Below are 17,680 nucleotides of genomic sequence, written 5' to 3'. Positions count from 1 at the left end.
TTTAAACTGTAAATGTATTTCAGAAAGATCATGGCATGTCAACTTAATACGTTTTTGTATGTCTTAACTGCTTTGGTGACCTCCACGAACACGGTGGTGGCAAACAAAGGATTAAAATCAGGACGTATCAGGACCTTAGACGACAGGACCACCCGCTCCCTTCTTACTTGAATTAGCAAGTGCCAAGGTGCTATGAATATAGTGTTTCAGATTAATGAAAACATAACTATGAACAGATGAGCTGTGTGATGATCACAAATAAGAAATAACAAATACAATAGGTAAATGTAATATTTATTGAAAAAAATTATGTTTTACAAAATGATTGTTGTTCACATAATGTTGTATAGGAAATATAAGATAGAAGCTTCTCAAGGGTACAAGCTACCGCCTCGATCAGCGATGACAAGGCACAGTAACTACATTTTTTTTCTTTCTTTATTAAAAGTCTTCATCACTGCATTGCACAAACTCGGCCATTCGCAAGTTCTGCAATGGACAAGCACGTGTGCTGACGTGATATATCACACGACACAATCAACCATATTCCATAAATGTTAATATCAAACGCCAGGATCTCGCAAGTTTCCCTGTATCGCACATAGGGGTGTCTATGGCTGCACATGGTACTGTGGCCCTCTGTAGAGGAAACTGAAGGGTGGAGAGACGTGTAGATGTGGAACTGTTCCCTCATACGAGGCCGCATCTGGTACTGTGGTCCTCTGTAGAGGAAGCTGAAGGATGGAGAGACGTGTAGATGTGGAACTGTTCCCTCATACAAGGCTGCACCTAGTACTGTGGTCCTCTGTAGAGGAATCTGAAGAGTGGAGTGACGTGTAGATGTGGAACTGTTCCCTCTACCCTCACATAAGGCTGCACCTGGTACTGTGGCCCTCTGTAGAGGAAGCTGAAGGGTGGAGAGACGTGTAGATGTGGAACTGTTCCCTCATACGAGGCTGCACCTGGTACTGTGGCCCTCTGTAGAAGAAGCTGAAGGGTGGAGAGACGTGTAGATGTGGAACTGTTCCCTCTACCCTCACATAAGGCTACCCCTGGTACGTTGGTCCTGTGTAGAGGAAGCTGATGAGTTGAGACATGTGTAGATGTGGAACTGTTCCCTCAGTAGTCGCTCATAATCATGCAGGGATAAGGCATCCTCGTCGTTGATGGCAGCACAAGGTGCATCACTGATGTCACAGGATAGTCTCTCCCCCACCACAGTGAGATATTCACCACATCTATAAATACAACATAACACTCTCATAAACTACAGATGACTTTGACTTCGACAGACGTTGAATGATACATGTGTTTAATTGAGGTTGGCAATGCAAATATGCAATATATTTATATGGTAATATTTGCCCATCTTTCGCAATATAAAATATCAAATACAGGCATTGTTTATTTAGCTGTCAGATAGCTTGTGTAAATGAAGTTTCACACAATAGTGAGCACCTGAACAAGTTGTTCAGTTGGGGCTTGTCCTAATTGCAGTTAATCCATAGTTGAGACCTAACATGAAAACTCTGTTAATTTACCCGAAACATAATAAAATGCATGTACCTTAAGCTGTGTCCCTCTGGAAGTAAAAAAAGGTTGAACTTGTCAAATTATGTAACGAATAAGACTTTGTGCAATGAATTTTCTTTTACAAAATAGGAAAAAACAGGGCTGACGAACCCAAGACTTCAGCGTTTCCAGATACCCGAAAACCGTTAACTTATGGTTGATTGCCTTTTAAGAGAGTAATTTGTTTACTCACCTTTCACGTCCTTGCAGCCAAGAATAGCAACTGCTGCAACAACAACTGTCACAGCGGTGAGTATAACAGAGTAGACGGCTACAATAGGGACGATGTCGTCTACGTTCACATCATCTTCTGCAGTAGGACAAAGGTTACTCACATGTATACTCTACATGAGAACGCCAACCATGCATTACCATATTGCAACCATTCGGGATTCACCACCTAATATTTTATGTTCATTTTAATATACATTTTAATTATCGGATATCAGAAATGTCCATGGAACAAACTATCTCTTGGGGTAACCTGGAACAATTAGCAAACTACGAACCCTATTTTTAAGCTGAGGAAACCCTGACTATATCACATAAAAGTGCAAAAAGAGAAGCGAGCAATGAGCAATGGCTATGGAATCGAATTTTCCCCATCACTCCAGCTTGGAAACGGTGTAAGAGTCTACATCGAAACGTCGCTAAATGAAATAAACCAGAATTTGTCATCTATAAAGTTGTAGGTGTTGTTTTTCACTTACCAACTTCTCGAATGCCTATGACCGTTACTGCTATGCAGGCCCATGGGTTTGTTTCTCAAACATGGCGTTTTACATAACCCTTGTAATGTTTCATGATGGCTCATTTCTATGTTTAAAAAGTGTCGTTAAAAATATATTATGGCTTTTAATAGTAAAAATACATATAACTAAAGGATGTCTGCTGTTGTATGAAGTGTAAGTTTCCTATTCTATGACAAGTATTATGAAATCTTTGTTATGTTATATAATTATCCACATGAAAAAAGGGGTTGCTGTACATTTCATTGCACGAGACACACTTGTTAACTATAAAGGGAAAACATTCAGTTTCGCATAAAAGTGTAATTTATAGTATATAACGTTTCAATAATATTTTAACCACATGGATAAAAAGTGGATCTTTCACAAAACAACAATAAAATCTACATGTTAGTCTGTTCACTCTTTGACAAAAAGACAACAACGAGCGAATTTACGTGTTTCCCTCAACATCTGTTGTGCAGTGACATTCTATGGATGACGTCAAGGAGTGCTACGACGTCACGCAACGAGGTTATAAAAAAGGAAAATCTTGTAAAAAGAATGTTGCAGCACTACTCCTATTTGACGTTTCCGTATGGTCGTAAAATGGGAATGAATTTGATTTGTATCTTAGCCTGAGCTTCCCGGCTTCAAGAGGGAAATAGATTGACTTAGATGGATTGAAGTCGTTAGAATAGTACCATACACATCAGTTCGTGTTGCGCGGTCATTACACAATCATACCAGTAGATAGCGTGAAAACACTAACCTTCTATCTCCTGGTAGCTACCTTCATTTTCCTCATCCCGGATATATGAGACCACGCTGATGGAAATGAATAATAATATTAAACATGATCTCGGACCGGATATGCTGTGATACACTATCAATTTACATTGTGCTCCAAACTGTATATAGTTTTACTCCCATAGCCATGCAAAGTCATATCACTGCGTAGAGTGTAACTATTTATTCACTTCACTAGAGTATCGATGGCAGGTACTCACCGATTATTAATGTATCCTCTCTCTGAAAGTAACAGTGTTCTGCAGTTAATTAGGTGTATAAACAACATATGACTCTTTATCATTGCATAGCTTCAAACTAATTGTAAATAGTTTCAACAATAATATGTGACGCCAGCGTTATCCAAATCATTTGAATGATAAGCACGCACTATTTATCAACAGTGGTGCATGTGATGCTTCGTGATGACCGCTTTTAAAGTTTATCCAAGTTAATTGAAATTTCTTTTCAAATGCTAATTTTGACTTACGACACCAACCTTCAATTTCCTGGTAGCTCCCGTCTGTTTCAGCGTCCGGGGTATATGTGACCACGCTGAGGGAAAGAAATGTTGAAAGTGATTGGAATCGAAGGAACTAATCAAGGCAATAAGCAAACAGATAAATTGTGACACAATCAATTTAGATTTTGTTCCAAATTGCACAGATACAGTTTTCTTCCTTTAGCCATGCACGTTAAAATCGCAATGTTTAGGTGAACTATTTCCCCACCTCACTTGAACGATAGCAGATACTCACTGGTTATGAATGGGTCCCCTCTCTGAAAGTTAGAGTTATGTGTAGATAATTGTATACAGGTTTCAAGATAAATAACGGATCAAATAATTACTCGTATTATTACATACCTTTGAAATAATAATAAATAATTTGAACTTTGCACAACATGTGCCTGTTTATCCAAATTTACGAAACAAACGCGTCAAAGAAGTTCTACTTGTTATGAAGCCAGTGTTAAACACCTACAGAAGCCGGGCATTGTAGTTTCAAATAATCTTTTCTATCACAACTACACAAAATGGTTGGCAGATGTGAATGCCCTAAATAAAACATAACTCTATCTCGACTACTCTTTCATGTTGACAATTATGTTAGAGAGATGAAATGCTGAGATGATATATTGGGTTTAATGAGATAATAATAATAATAATAATAATAATAATAATAATAATAATAATAATAATAATAACAATATAGACATTTAATTTATATGTTCAAACACTGTCTAGTTAATCGCTGGATTAAATTCAAATCATTTTACATCATAAATGACAAAATTCAATCTATCTCGGCTGCTCTTTCATTAAGTCAGTTTGGCAGTAGAAAATGGAATGTATATATCCGATATTGATTCTTTTGTCGTACTGTTTATGATTAGTTAATGCATACCTTGACGGTTATGTTGGAAATTACTCGATATTGGGTTGAATGAAAGGAGAGCCAGATTGACACTGTCAAGTAGGCATAACCCTAGTTGCCTTTAATTCACCTCATCACCTCATCTAAGTTTACAAGTGAGCTTATGTCATTGTGTTCCCATTTTCAACATCGCTTCGCTGACACACTGTTTTTATGAGAATGAAAGCTTATACTAATCACAGTAATAATAATCTTCCTTAAACGCTGGTGTCAGATTCCCCTTCCTCACACAGACTTGGTTTTGATCCTTTAACAGTGACTAATGCTGAATATCAAGGACAGGGAAACATGGCCTTCTTTTCGTTTATTCAAGATAAAATACAAGGAAGTAAACTATATAGTTGAAGAATAAATCCACTGATATCATATGTCAAGCCCCACACATTCCACCTATCACCAAATCGTCATTGACATGCTGGTTTTATAGGATGAGACTTAGGGTAACAACAACTATATAATGTCTTCCATGTTTCGCGTATTTCGTGTTCATCAATATCGTTTTCATTTAAGCTTTTACTTTAATACTGAGACTCGGACGAACGATTTTCGCATAACGTCACACAACCCTAACTATACACATCAAATACCGTTATTGCATTAAATCTTCATGAATAACTTTAAATCCAGAATATATAGTGTACAGTTTGCAGTCAGAAAGGAAAATTGTTTCGTTGACATCAGTTGATCAGGTGAATACACGGCTCATTCGTAGTAAATCTAACTAAAGGTCAGTTTCTGATATCTTGATCAAGGAACCAGTGGTCAATAATGTGAACAACGACATACGCTGCCTGGTTTATGTGCACACAACCACTTACTTCACATATCAAATTTAGGAGATAAACCTAGTGTGTGTTTAATAAAGAGCTTTTGAAAGTAGATTTGATACCTGAATTTTTTATTAGAAACCGAAAGCAATAACTCTTTACACTATCTAAGTATTTGTACGTCATGTTTTCCGCCTGTCATATACTGCCACACTTGCTGGGAATAATGTAGAAACCGCGACACGTTATTCGGCAACATTAATAAAGTAAGTTCAATATTTGATATTGCCAAACGGGTGGGTTTCCGAAAGAAGTGCTTCTGAAATTTTCGTTCGTGGTAATATGGTCATCTGCCAAATCATGACCAATAATAATGCAGGATTCTAAAATATTATGATAGAATAGTTAATGTGAGTCCCACGTTGTACTCATTCACACTCACACAACATAGTATTACCTCCACCTGTCTGTTTTCTACGAACAGCAAATATGACGACCACGGCGATGACGACGATCAGCACAGAACAAACAGCAGCCACGTAGACGATGGAAGCGACGCCAGCTTCAGTAACCTCACGTGCTGGAACATTAAATAAATAACAAAAGCATTGTTTAGGATTCTAATGTTTCCGATATATAACATATGGAATAAGCAGTCACTTTAATTTCTAAATGTGGTGAACTTCAGTAAAATTGTCGCACATCTTACGAGTTATCGGAACAGTTTCGTTTGTCGAATTAAGTAGTAAATAAATAATCGATTTCTGTCTTTAATACAAATCTTTGTTAATTTGATTCTGAATGAACAGAAACGCTTTGCCATTCCAAAGAATCTCAAGAATGACATTGACGTGATGTCACATCATCAGACTATAGTTAATATTACCTTTTTAAATTATTAATCATCTCTGTGGGTTTAGATAAAGTTGAAATGAATGAAAATGAAATTGGTCATTACAGGAGTTATCCAAATAAATGTTACAGATTCTGTCTATCACCAGCAATGTTGTAAAAGTCTTACAGAAAACGTCCAGCGTCAGGTTCCGTGATGTATTCCCATATCTGTTGTTGACGTGACAGATGTACTGTCCAGACACAGATCTGTCTACAGCTGGTATATACAACATATCATTCCTCTGTCCTGTGATCTCCCTCTGTCTGGATGTGTCCCACCAGGTCACAGTGCAGGCGGGGTGACAGTCAGCAGAACATCTCACTGTGATAGGTTTCCCTTCTTCTGCCTTTAGCCTGTCACTTGCACCGTCAAACTGTATCTGGTCAGGTCCAACTGGAATGTTTGATATACTATGGTCAGAAGTTCCACACTGTATCGGCAACTAAACGGAAAATGCTACTGCACGCGACATCCTTCTGATCCTAAATAATGTGATGTACGAGTACAGTTTGGTTTTGTAATATATGTGTGAATAGCGAGATAAACATGTGCGGTTTGTTTCTGTGACTTGTACGTGTGTGACTACTGGAAATACACATGTGACGGAGGGGCAAATATTGTACAAGGGGGAGGGCTAGGGGGGATGAGTGAGTGAGTGAGTGAGTGAGTGAGTGAGTGAGTGAGTGGGGTATAATAACGCTTCTAACAGTATTCCAGTTATATCACGGTGTGTCGGCTTTATGTGGTAGGGAAGCCCGAAGTGATGCAGGTCTGATCAGACGTTTGCCACTTCGGTGAAACCCACGAGCACGGGTATCGTGCTGACAAACCTATAAGACATAATCGGGGCGAACCTTGATTCGAACCAACAATCAACTCTGCACAGGAAATCGCGGTGCCTTAGACGACAGGGCCCTGGAAGGAGGGATGAAAAGGAGCGGTTCAGTGAAGGGTTGAAAAAGAGGAAACGCTGTAATTTTCACTATCAATTAAGGTCAGTGTTTCTAGTTAAGGGAATACCCGATCATAAAATATTGAGGTTATACACACTTTGCATGATGATCTTGACCTTGAGAGTCAACCCATCTTATTACAGAATTATCAGTTTTACATATGTAGTGTTGCTTAAGAGTATGTTGGTGAGTACGTATGTGATAGACAAAATTGGAGCCAACATGTAATAAATGTTTTCGTTGTAACGTGCAATGACAAGATATTATTTCATGTTTAAGACGGGTGGAGAGGTAGCCTAGTGGTTTGAGCGTTCGCTCGTCACGTCGAAGACTCGGCACAAAGATTATAGTTTTACCTAAATTAAAAATGCACTGATGCTCTGAGCATTTGAATTTGTCGAACCTCCAAGCAGCAACTGGATGTACAATTTTGTATGTGAACATGTATGTTTCATTGCTAACAGACGGACCGACCTATGGACAACGGACGTCGGACGAAGCCCGTTATACAATTTTACACTGACAAAAAGGGATCATTTAACTGGTGATTAGCAACAGTGCATATAGCGTTCATATCTGATGGTACCTGCAAGGATTTCTTCCAGATAGAATGTATACAAGTATTCTCAGAATTCTCAGAAAAGAATGTACAAAGCATGTATCATAGCGTGCTGGAAAATTGTTGCTTTTGAAACAGGAGTAAACGTGGCGATAAATAATAACAGTAGCGCACAAATGACAAAGTCAAGATTAGGTAAGAGATATAAGTTTTCTTATGATCTAATACATGTTTATTTTGTTACGGAATTTGCATTTGCAACGCGGGTGTGTGTTAATGTGGCATGGCCGTGGTTTACAGTGAAGACAGGTGAGACGCACAAATCAGAATCACGCATGGACGCTGAGTTCAGGGCCATCAAACAATGATCAATCAATGAGTAATCAATTGAAAGTTGAAAGATTAATATGTCGTGGCGTGAGTATGGTTTTACGCCGATTTTAGCAATATTCCAGCAATATCACGCCAGAAATGGGCTTCACACATTGTACCCATGTCGGAAATCGAACCCGGGTCTTCGGCGTGACGAGCGAACGCTTTAACCACTAGGCTACCCGACCGCCCCTGCATACCTGAGAAGGTAAATGAAAGGTGTTTAAATATTTCAAGCTCGAGTTTTATGGGGCCACTACATCGCTCTGTAGAAAGGACGATTTAGCATAGTAACTTAGCCATTGTGAATTGGAATACATCCTTTCTACCTAGATTTTCAACACATGCAATATATATTCTAAGAACAACAGTATACCATATTTTAAATTATGCTTCTTAAAACTGTTCCATTAAAATACACCGTCTCCTTGAATTGATATATTGTTGTTGAGACTACATCCAAATTGCTAACAACCATAAATGGTGTATGAATATGGAATATGTACCTCGAGATATCGCTCAATGGAGGTTGGACTGAGGTTTCACCATATGCTATTCAGCAATGTTCGTTCAACATGTCATGTTATTTGGTATTTGTTTATTTGGTAATGGTTCACATATGTTTTATTTTTACCTTGATTTTAGATTTTAGACATGCTCATAACTCATCTAAAAAAGTATTTTTCACTCGTAAACATCCCTAGACCGCCTCCGTGGTCAAGTAGTAGAGCGTCCGCCCGGAGAGCGCAAGGGCCGGGCTTCGATCCGACACGACCCGCCGACATACTTTGATAATACTTCCGAACATAAACGTTATTATGAACAATGCACAATGCTTCAGAAAAAAACAGTTCACAGAAAACTGTCGCTTAGAGTCACAGTTGCAAAGATAAGATACTTCGTTCTCATACCTAAAACAAGGTAAGTGATTACTCACAGTGAACATCCAGTACATGTCCGTGACTCCAGTCAGACTCCAGCCCCTCCTCCACAGCCTGGCAGGTGTAGATTTCTCCCTGGTTCTCTTTGCTGATGTGGGTTATTGTCAGGACATCTCCGCCTGTGTGAGGCCTATCACCAGATGCTAGCAGGGTCCTGTTCCTCCTCCAGGTGTAGGTCATGTTCAGTGGGGGGTGGTCCGAGGGCAGACTCAGGGAGGAGGAGGAGCATGTCAGGGTGACATTCTCACCTGATACAGCTGAGGGAGGTCCAGTCATGGTAGGTGTGGTCGGCTGCTCTGTTAAAATATTAATATTTCAAAATAAACCAGTCAACAAGGACCATAGAATTGTGTCGTTTTATATATCTAGTAAATGGAGTTCAAATTAACAATGTGATATCATGATGACTTGACCATTATATTACTGTAATATTCGAGCCTCTTACATCTATATTTTATCACCAACAACCGTTGAGGGTATTACCCCAAATCATGTCAGTATTCCATGATTACACTTTACTCAAATTAAATTGTTTCAGTTCTTTTCTTCATTATGTTATGTCATGGAATTTCCTTTGTAGCCAATGGCAGGAGGTTTTGAAATCTTAGAATTACAAATGAAAGTGATAATTCCCATGGCACATTTCCCGTGACACAACTGCGAGGCACAAGTGATGAATGTGACGAGCATGATCTGCCTTGCGAAATACTTGAACCCTGCTGACCAAAGGTGTATGAAACATTAAAAAGTAACATACCACTCCTATCCTTATACTTCTAACGGTTTTACTTTCTTCACAACTAAAGGGTCTGCTACCAGTGATTACTTTCTGACATGGTTTATTTATTACCGCAATGCAGCTTAATGCACTTTCATTTCTTAGAATATTCTTCGGTTAATCACACGTAATACTTACGTGATACAACGAGGATCTGCCTACATCCAGGCATTTTCTTTTTGCCGTTTCCTTGACAGTAGTAGGTACCAGCGTCCTGTACAGTAACATTGTAGATGGTAAACCTCAGCTGTCCGGTCTGTGATGGTGAGTCCTCCCCTGTGTATCTGATCCTGGTCGTGTAGCCGGTGTGACTGGTGTTGAGTACGCCTACATGGTGTGACTTAGGTATAACCACTAACAGTCTGTCAGCTTCTGAACCATCCACCCATACGTAATATAGGTGGCTGACATCAGCTGGGTTCATGGTTATGTTAACATCGTAGCCAGCACGTGTGACGGTGTGTGGGTATTCAGTTGTCATGGAGGCAACAGCTGCACACAAAACACATAAACGTCATAGACACGTATGTCGGTTAACAGTTAATAGAAATATCAAATAATGCGAACTATTAAGGCAAAAATAAGTTTTAATAAGCACAGCTGAATATTATACCAAATTATGTTTACGAAAACATATACATACCACACACATATATTCCTCCGGCCACGACGTAAAACAGAACCATAACCGTCACTGTGGTGAGTTAATACTGCCAGATCTGGTTTGTGATTTGTTTGTAAAGCCACACAATATTCAGTTTCGCTCCATAATATTTCCTTATAAAAGTTGGTCATTTCCCGTTGTACGTGAAGTTGGGGAAATGTATTACTCGACACTGTACATATCTTTGTGTAGACATGCCCCCTGTGGACCCGGGTAAGAATAAGTTACCCCATCACTCTATTGTTTGTTTGGAGAGGCTCAGTGACTTGACTGATTGTGACTCACAGACAGCTTCCAATCACAGGTTTACCTTGCCCAGACTGAAGCGGCGGCACGTGGGGCTCAGTCGTATAAGGCGCCGCGATTCGCTGTGCAGAGTTGCGTCCCCTGGGCATGCCAGAAACCTAGGATTGTAGGTTCTAATCCCGATTATGTTTCTAGGTTTGTCAGCACCATACCCGTGCTCGTGGGTTTCACCGAAGTGGTAAACGTCTGAGACCAGCATCGCCTCGACATATCTGTAGTACTGTAAAAAGCGGCGTTACACCTAACTCACTCACTCACTCGTTGTCAGATTGGTGCGTGGGAACTTAGTGTATGGGGCTTGTTTGACCGAACGTATCACAAATAGAATGAAGCTATAAACCTGCTCACATTGACATTATCAATGGAACTTATAGCATGGAACTTCGCCCTTCGTCTTACGCCCTTTCGGTAGGTTGCAGAGTGTGATTATGTATAACATATTTAATATCAACGAATTATATGGTAAAGGTCCCTGAAACGAGAAACATTTGAATGGCGTTAAACATTTTACATTTATAACAAAGTAGGGTAAGGTACCACCATGGCATCTCTCTGTTGAGGGAGTGTTGAATGTCCAATTCTGTGTACCATATGTTCCTAATAATCATGATATTTTTTTACATACGCACTTTATATGTTCAGTGGGGTTTTCTAACATGATTTGCTGACGTTGAAGGTTAAGTTAGAAAAATATGACTTATCCTTAAAATTATTATTAATCCCCATAATGCAAAGCTACGGGTTTTTATAACAGTTTGCACTTCAGTTTAATGAATAAATAAAGTCAACAAAACTTCCTTAAATAAACCTAATCTAATGTTGTTGTTTTTATTAACATGGCTTGAGTGGATGAATACAGACTCGCAAGTGCCAGTGACGACGTGTTTGTAACGTACACAATGAAAAATATACTCAACAACAAAAGTTCCTGTGACACCATTATTTTAGTGTATTTTTCAAACTAGTAAAGTTTGGTTTTCAATATTGTAGTACATGTATGAAATCAAGTCACAAAAACGCAACAGCTACAGAAAAGCATGCATTCCATGCAAAAGTTGACTTTTTGCAAGCCACATGCATTTCACTACCCAAGAATGGGTATAAAAACATGTGCGTTAACAGGATTCCATATGCATTGTTAAGCCTCGTGCTGACAACAACCACTCAGAAAAACAATATATTTACGCCATTATTCATCATTCAACATGCCATGCCTGTCCGAAAATGGGTGTCTGCGAGCCATTGGTATACTTGAAGCAGGATGGAGTCAACGTGATGTTGCATGACCATTTAACGTCCACAGAAACACCATTTGGTGGCAACGTTGACAACAGACGAATGCAGTCAGAGACCATCCTCGCAGTGGCAGGCCACGCGTAACCAATAATTGACAAGACAACTGGATTCGAACAACACACCTACGAAAACGATTCCAGCCAGCAACAGTGACTGCAAGAAGCATCTCTGGCCTTCGACGAATATCTTCACAAACTGTACGTCGTCGCCTCAGATATGCAGGCATTGTAGCCAGAAGACCCGCCAGGCGTCTCATTTTGACAGGAAACCACCGTCAAGCACGTCAAGCACGTCTACAGTGGTGCAGACAGCGTCAACGCTGGAGGGCCATGCAGTGGGGACAAGTTCTATTCACTGACGAGTCTCGTTTTAACCTCAGCCACAGCGATGGATTCGAGTGTACCGACGTCGAGGTGAACGTTACGTCAATCATTGTGTCATGGAAGAAGATCGGTTCGGGGGTAGCAGCGTTATGGTATGGGGTGGGATTACACCAAGACAGAGGACCCGTTTGATAGTGGTAGAGGGAAATCTCAAAGGACAGCGCTACCGCGACGAGATCATCGGCCTATAACTTTCCATACGTCACTGTATACGGAATTGGGATATGTGCTGTTGAAATGTTTGTTTAAAGGAAATTTGCTTTGTTAATCATTTAATGTAATCAATACGAAACCAAATATATGCTATGAGGAAGTGTTAACATATGAAATGCATAGGAAATTGCGACGAGTAAGTTCATGATCTAGTCAGTTGGATGTATTAAGTCTCTTTGAACAGTATTTCACTGATATGGAGGCGTCTCAGCCCGATGTTGGTGGAAACCAAAGGCGTCGCAGGTCGTCAGTGTTTTGGTGACATAAAAGCGACAAAACCATCTCCATATTCATAAGAAATTGCAGTTAAATCAAAAACCGACTACAACATAAACATATATCTTTGGTTATGAATCACTATGTAGTAAGTGAGTGGGTGAGTAAAAACTGGCTTCACTCGTCCCATGTGGTGAACCGAGCCCTGTCAGTCAGGGTTATGATCGAATTCTTTAAGCATAAGACTATAGGGATGCAACTTTTCATCGGTTGATAACACAGACATTAGCACACTGAGACCCTAATTTGGCACTACATTGTAAGTATTCAAGGTGTTCTGAATGATTATAGGGATACCATGTTACACGCTTCAATGTCTTGCGTTTTGTGACGCTACAGGGAAACGACAACTGGTACATGTTTTCCCAGATCGATATATGCAGTGTGTGAGAGAGAGGGGCCGTGCTAAAAATATTTAAGTGAAAGCGTGTAGCATCGGGTGCGTCGATAAAACATGGGTGGTATACACGTACGAGTTTCCGCCCTTTAAACTTTTTAAACATCTTAAGCTGCCACAGCGGTACGCAAAATACAGTGAGTTGGATCTAGTGCTGCTTTAATGAGTTTCAGCTATATCATAGCGTGTCTGCTTTGTGTGAGTAAATTTGAAATCATGACTTTAGGATATATGCACGCAACTCTTTCAAGCAAATTGCGGCGCCTTATACCACACGAATGTTATCTCATTCCGTTCATCTTCCGAGTATTTCTTTCTCTTCATCTCTCGCCGTCCATTTCCTAAGATCTTCCCGTCATCTCTTCTCCTTCAGCTTCCCTCGTTTTAAGTAATGACACAAATGTAATACCGTACCAAGTTTGAATATTTCATTGTGAAAAATACACTCTCTCAAAAAAGAAACGCAACCCCTATATTTTCAAGATGTTTATCTCAATATTCAAGTTATTATAACACATTTATTATTGAAGACAACAATATGAAATTTGGCATGGTGGCAGTACAGTTATGCAAGTTTAAGTCCAGACTTCGACAGTTCTCTCACTAAGATTGACTTGACGCAATGGGGCGTCTTTCTCAGTACCTCGTATGAGCGCCACGAGCTGCGATCACAGCATTACACCTCCTATGAACAGAACGGATTAGACGCCGGATTCTTTCCTGAGGGATTGCTCTCCACTCCTCCTGTAGTGCAACGGCTAGTGCATCCAACGTCTGCGGCGGCGGTGTACGTGCACGTACTCGTCGGTCCAGATAATCCCAAAGATGTTCGATTGGGTTGATGTCTGGTGATCGGGAGGGCCATGGTAACACGTTGACGTTAGAATTCTGGAGAAAATTCACTGTTGCATGAGCAGTGTGCGGCCCGGCGTTGTCGTGTTGATAGAGCTCCCTCTGTCGGTCGATAATCGGCAGAAGATGAGGCTGTAAAACGTCATTGATATAGCACTGGGCTGTCATATTACCACGAACGATCACCAAGTCTGATCTTTGGTTGAAATACATGGCTCCCCAAACCATGACGCTCCCTCCTCCAACTCTGTCGACCTGCCGAACACAGTTCGGGGCAAAACGTTCGTTTCCTCTTCTATAGACACGCTGTCTTCCGTCACGGCGTTGTAAGAGAAAACGTGATTCGTCACTAAACCAGACGCGCCTCCAGTTTCTGAGGGTCCATATCCGAACGTTGGTGCACCACCTGAGTCGTTGGCGTCGATGTTCGTGGCGTAAAACAGGTCCAATAAGAGGTCATCTTGCACGTAGACCGCCCTCTCGTAGACGGTTCCTAAATGTTTGTGCGGACACTCTTCTCAAACCTGGCACCTGTGTTGCAGTGACGGTAGGTGTGGCTAGCCGATTACGTAGGTGGGTGACCAGGATGAATCGATCCTGAGGTGGTGTGGTAACCCTTGGCCTACCACTTCTGGGGAGATCTTCAGTTGCATGAAACTGGGTGTATCCCGGTGCAAAGTCGGGAAATCATTGTTTTATGATAATTGAGGTGCCGGGCAACGTTCCCAAGGCAATTGGAGATATTTCGATCTGCAGCACTCAACCGTGGCATATTCGACCTTGTCTTTCAGTGAAAATGATAAAATGTATTGCTAATCAACACGTGTTTTATAAACCCATACTTCTACTGCTCTTTCCATGAATTGCACGTGGTCAGTTATAGATGCTCATGATATTAATCACTGGATTGTCTGGTTGAGACTCCATTATTTACAGACCGCCGTCATATAGTTGTAATATTGCTGAGTGCCACGTTAAACAACAAATCAACATCAACCAACCAGCGTGAAACATGCTACTGAATCCTGGATGACCGCCTCTTGATGTATAGCATTCATATCGAGTGTCAGCCAAGGTAACAAGGTAGCATCTTTAACGTGATCTGTCATGATGCGGCCCGGGATCAACCTCGGACCTTTAGGATAAGAATTATTGTAAGTGATTTGTGCATAGAAAATACAGGAACGCTAAATTAGTTCCAAATGATATTACAATACACGTATTAGTCAAACATTGATATGAATAAAACTAAATTGTAATAAATTTAACTTTATAGTTTAATATCAGTTTCATCGATTTACGAATTAGGTGAGTGAGTGAGTATGGTTTGACGCCACTTTTAGCAATATTCCAGCAATATCACGGCGGGGGACACCAGTAATGGTCCTCACACATTGTACCCATGTCGGTAATCGAACCCGGGTCTTTGGCGTGACCAACAACGCTTTTACTACAAGGCTACCCGATCGCCCCTTACGAATTAGGAGAACACATACGAGCAAACATGTTGTAGAGATGACTACAATATACTTCACAGTATTGAAAGAGGTCACATTTAAGACCTGTGTCAAGTGATTTTCAACCATAAGCTTACTGAATGCTACTTGTTGGTTATCGTGGAGACAGAGAGGTCAGCAAAACAAAACGGGAGGTAATCATGTTTGTTTGCTTAACGCCGCACTCAGCAATATTCCAGCTTCGTACATGATGGTGACCTCTATATGCTCGGGTGTAGTCCAGACAACCCAGCGATTGATATGAGCAACGACTGGTACGGGTACCGTGACACGCAGTCAACCAAGTCACAGAGCATAACTGCTTGATCCACTTAGTGAGTGAGTGAGTTTGGTTTTACGGCGCTTTTAGCAATATCCCAGCAATATCACGGCGGGGGACACCAGAAATGGGCTTCACACATTGTACCCATGTCGGTAATCGAACCCGGGCCTTCGGCGTGACAAACAACGCTTTTACTACAAGGCTACCCGATCGCCCCTTACGAATTAGGAGAACACATACGAGCAAACATGTTGTAGAGATGACTACATTATACTTCACAGTGTTAAAAGGGGTCACATTTAAGACCTGTGTCAAGTGATTTTCAACCATAAGCTTATTGAATGCAGAGTCACAGAGCATAACTGCTTGATCCACTTAGTGGCTTCTTAGGACAAGCATAGGATGCTCTTCTATTCTTGAAACAATATTTTAATCGAAATACGGTTACCTGTACCCCAACCAGTTAGACCCGTGACAGACGTTTATAGAATATAAGAAAATATAATATTAAGAGTGTGTGTGGCAGATATTATGAATCCAGCAATATCACGTCGACCTGTGAAGAATCAGTTCTGGACCAGACAAACTAGTGGCAGATATCGTGAACAATAATCCACGTCCTCGGTGCACGACGGCAATCAGTTGAGTCATTTATTCGGGTAGAATAGGTCTTCAGCAACCCATGCTTGCCGTAAAAGGCGACTATGCTTGTCGTAAAAGGCGACTAACGGGATCGGGTGGTCAGGCTCGCTGACTTGGTTGATGCATGTCATCGATCCCAATTGCGCGGATCGATGCTCATGACATTAATCAGTGGATTGTCTGGTCCAGACTCGATTATTTACAGACCGCCGTCATAAAGCTGGAATATTGCTGAGTGCGGCGTTAAACAACAAACCAACCAACCAAATCATTTATGACAAGCAATAAACCGAGGACCTGGGAGCTTAACTCTAACCCGGTTTAGAACTCCTTCCCTGGCCCCGCTGTCATGGGAGTGTTCAAATTAAGTCTTCTTATTGTGTTTAAAGCACACTTAAACATATCCTCGTGTTAAGAAAATATTCCCCTTTCCAATGTTGCTGCTGTTTCTGACAGCTATTATGCAGTTCCAATTGCAACATGTACTGACTGACCAATTATTTGAACTGATATCAAAAAGTCAAAATTTGGATGAATAAATCCGTTTCATATAAACATTTTCATTTGTTTAAGAAAACCTTGTATATTATGATAAAATCAATATAGTTTTCACAATGAAATAATGAAACTTGGTACGGTATTACATTTGTGTCATTACTTAAAACGATGGAAGCTGAAGGAGAAAAGATGACAGGAAGATCTTAGGAAAGAGACGGCGAGAGATGAAGAGAAAGAGATACTCGGAAGAGTGAGTGAGTTGGGTTTAACGCCGCTTTTAACAGTATTCCAGTTATATCACGGCGTGTCCGCTTAATGTGGGAGGAAAGCCCGAAGTGATGCAGGTCTCAGACATTTACCACTTCGGTCAAACCCACGAGCACGGGTATGGTGCTGACAAACCTAGAAACATAATCGGGGCGAACAGGTATTCGAACCCACAATCATAGGTTTCTGGCGTGCCCAAGGGACGCAACTCTGCACACCGAATCGCGGTACCTTAGACGACTGGGCCACCCGTGCATACTCGGAAGATGAAGAGAAGGTGTTGTAAAAGACACCTCAACTTACTTTGAGGAGTTGCG

At 40.7% G+C, this 17,680-nt stretch overlaps 2 protein-coding genes across 2 annotated transcripts in view; one reads left to right on the top strand and one right to left on the bottom strand.

Moving 5' to 3' along the window:
• The window catches only part of LOC124117855, a 56,946-nt gene that overhangs the window by 23,304 nt on the left and 15,962 nt on the right, over nt 1-17,680 (top strand). The window lies entirely within an intron of this gene.
• LOC124117851 (cell adhesion molecule 4-like) lies at nt 343-9,302 on the bottom strand. Its single transcript, XM_048398606.1, has 10 exons — nt 9,009-9,302; nt 6,314-6,580; nt 5,750-5,872; nt 3,848-3,869; nt 3,589-3,644; nt 3,311-3,332; nt 3,073-3,128; nt 1,766-1,882; nt 1,567-1,582; nt 343-1,238 (listed from the first exon to the last, which is right to left on the bottom strand). The coding sequence occupies exons 1-10, from the start codon at nt 9,286-9,288 to the stop codon at nt 1,037-1,039; spliced, it is 1,161 nt and encodes a 386-aa protein (XP_048254563.1). The 5' UTR covers nt 9,289-9,302; the 3' UTR covers nt 343-1,036.

Source organism: Haliotis rufescens, unplaced genomic scaffold, assembly GCF_023055435.1.
Source record: "Haliotis rufescens isolate VD_foot unplaced genomic scaffold, xgHalRufe1.0.p SCAF_18, whole genome shotgun sequence".
In the NCBI taxonomy this organism is placed as follows: Eukaryota; Metazoa; Mollusca; class Gastropoda; order Lepetellida; family Haliotidae; genus Haliotis; species Haliotis rufescens.
The sequence above is the reverse complement of the archived record's forward strand: the minus strand, read 5'-3'. Positions and strand labels throughout refer to the sequence as shown.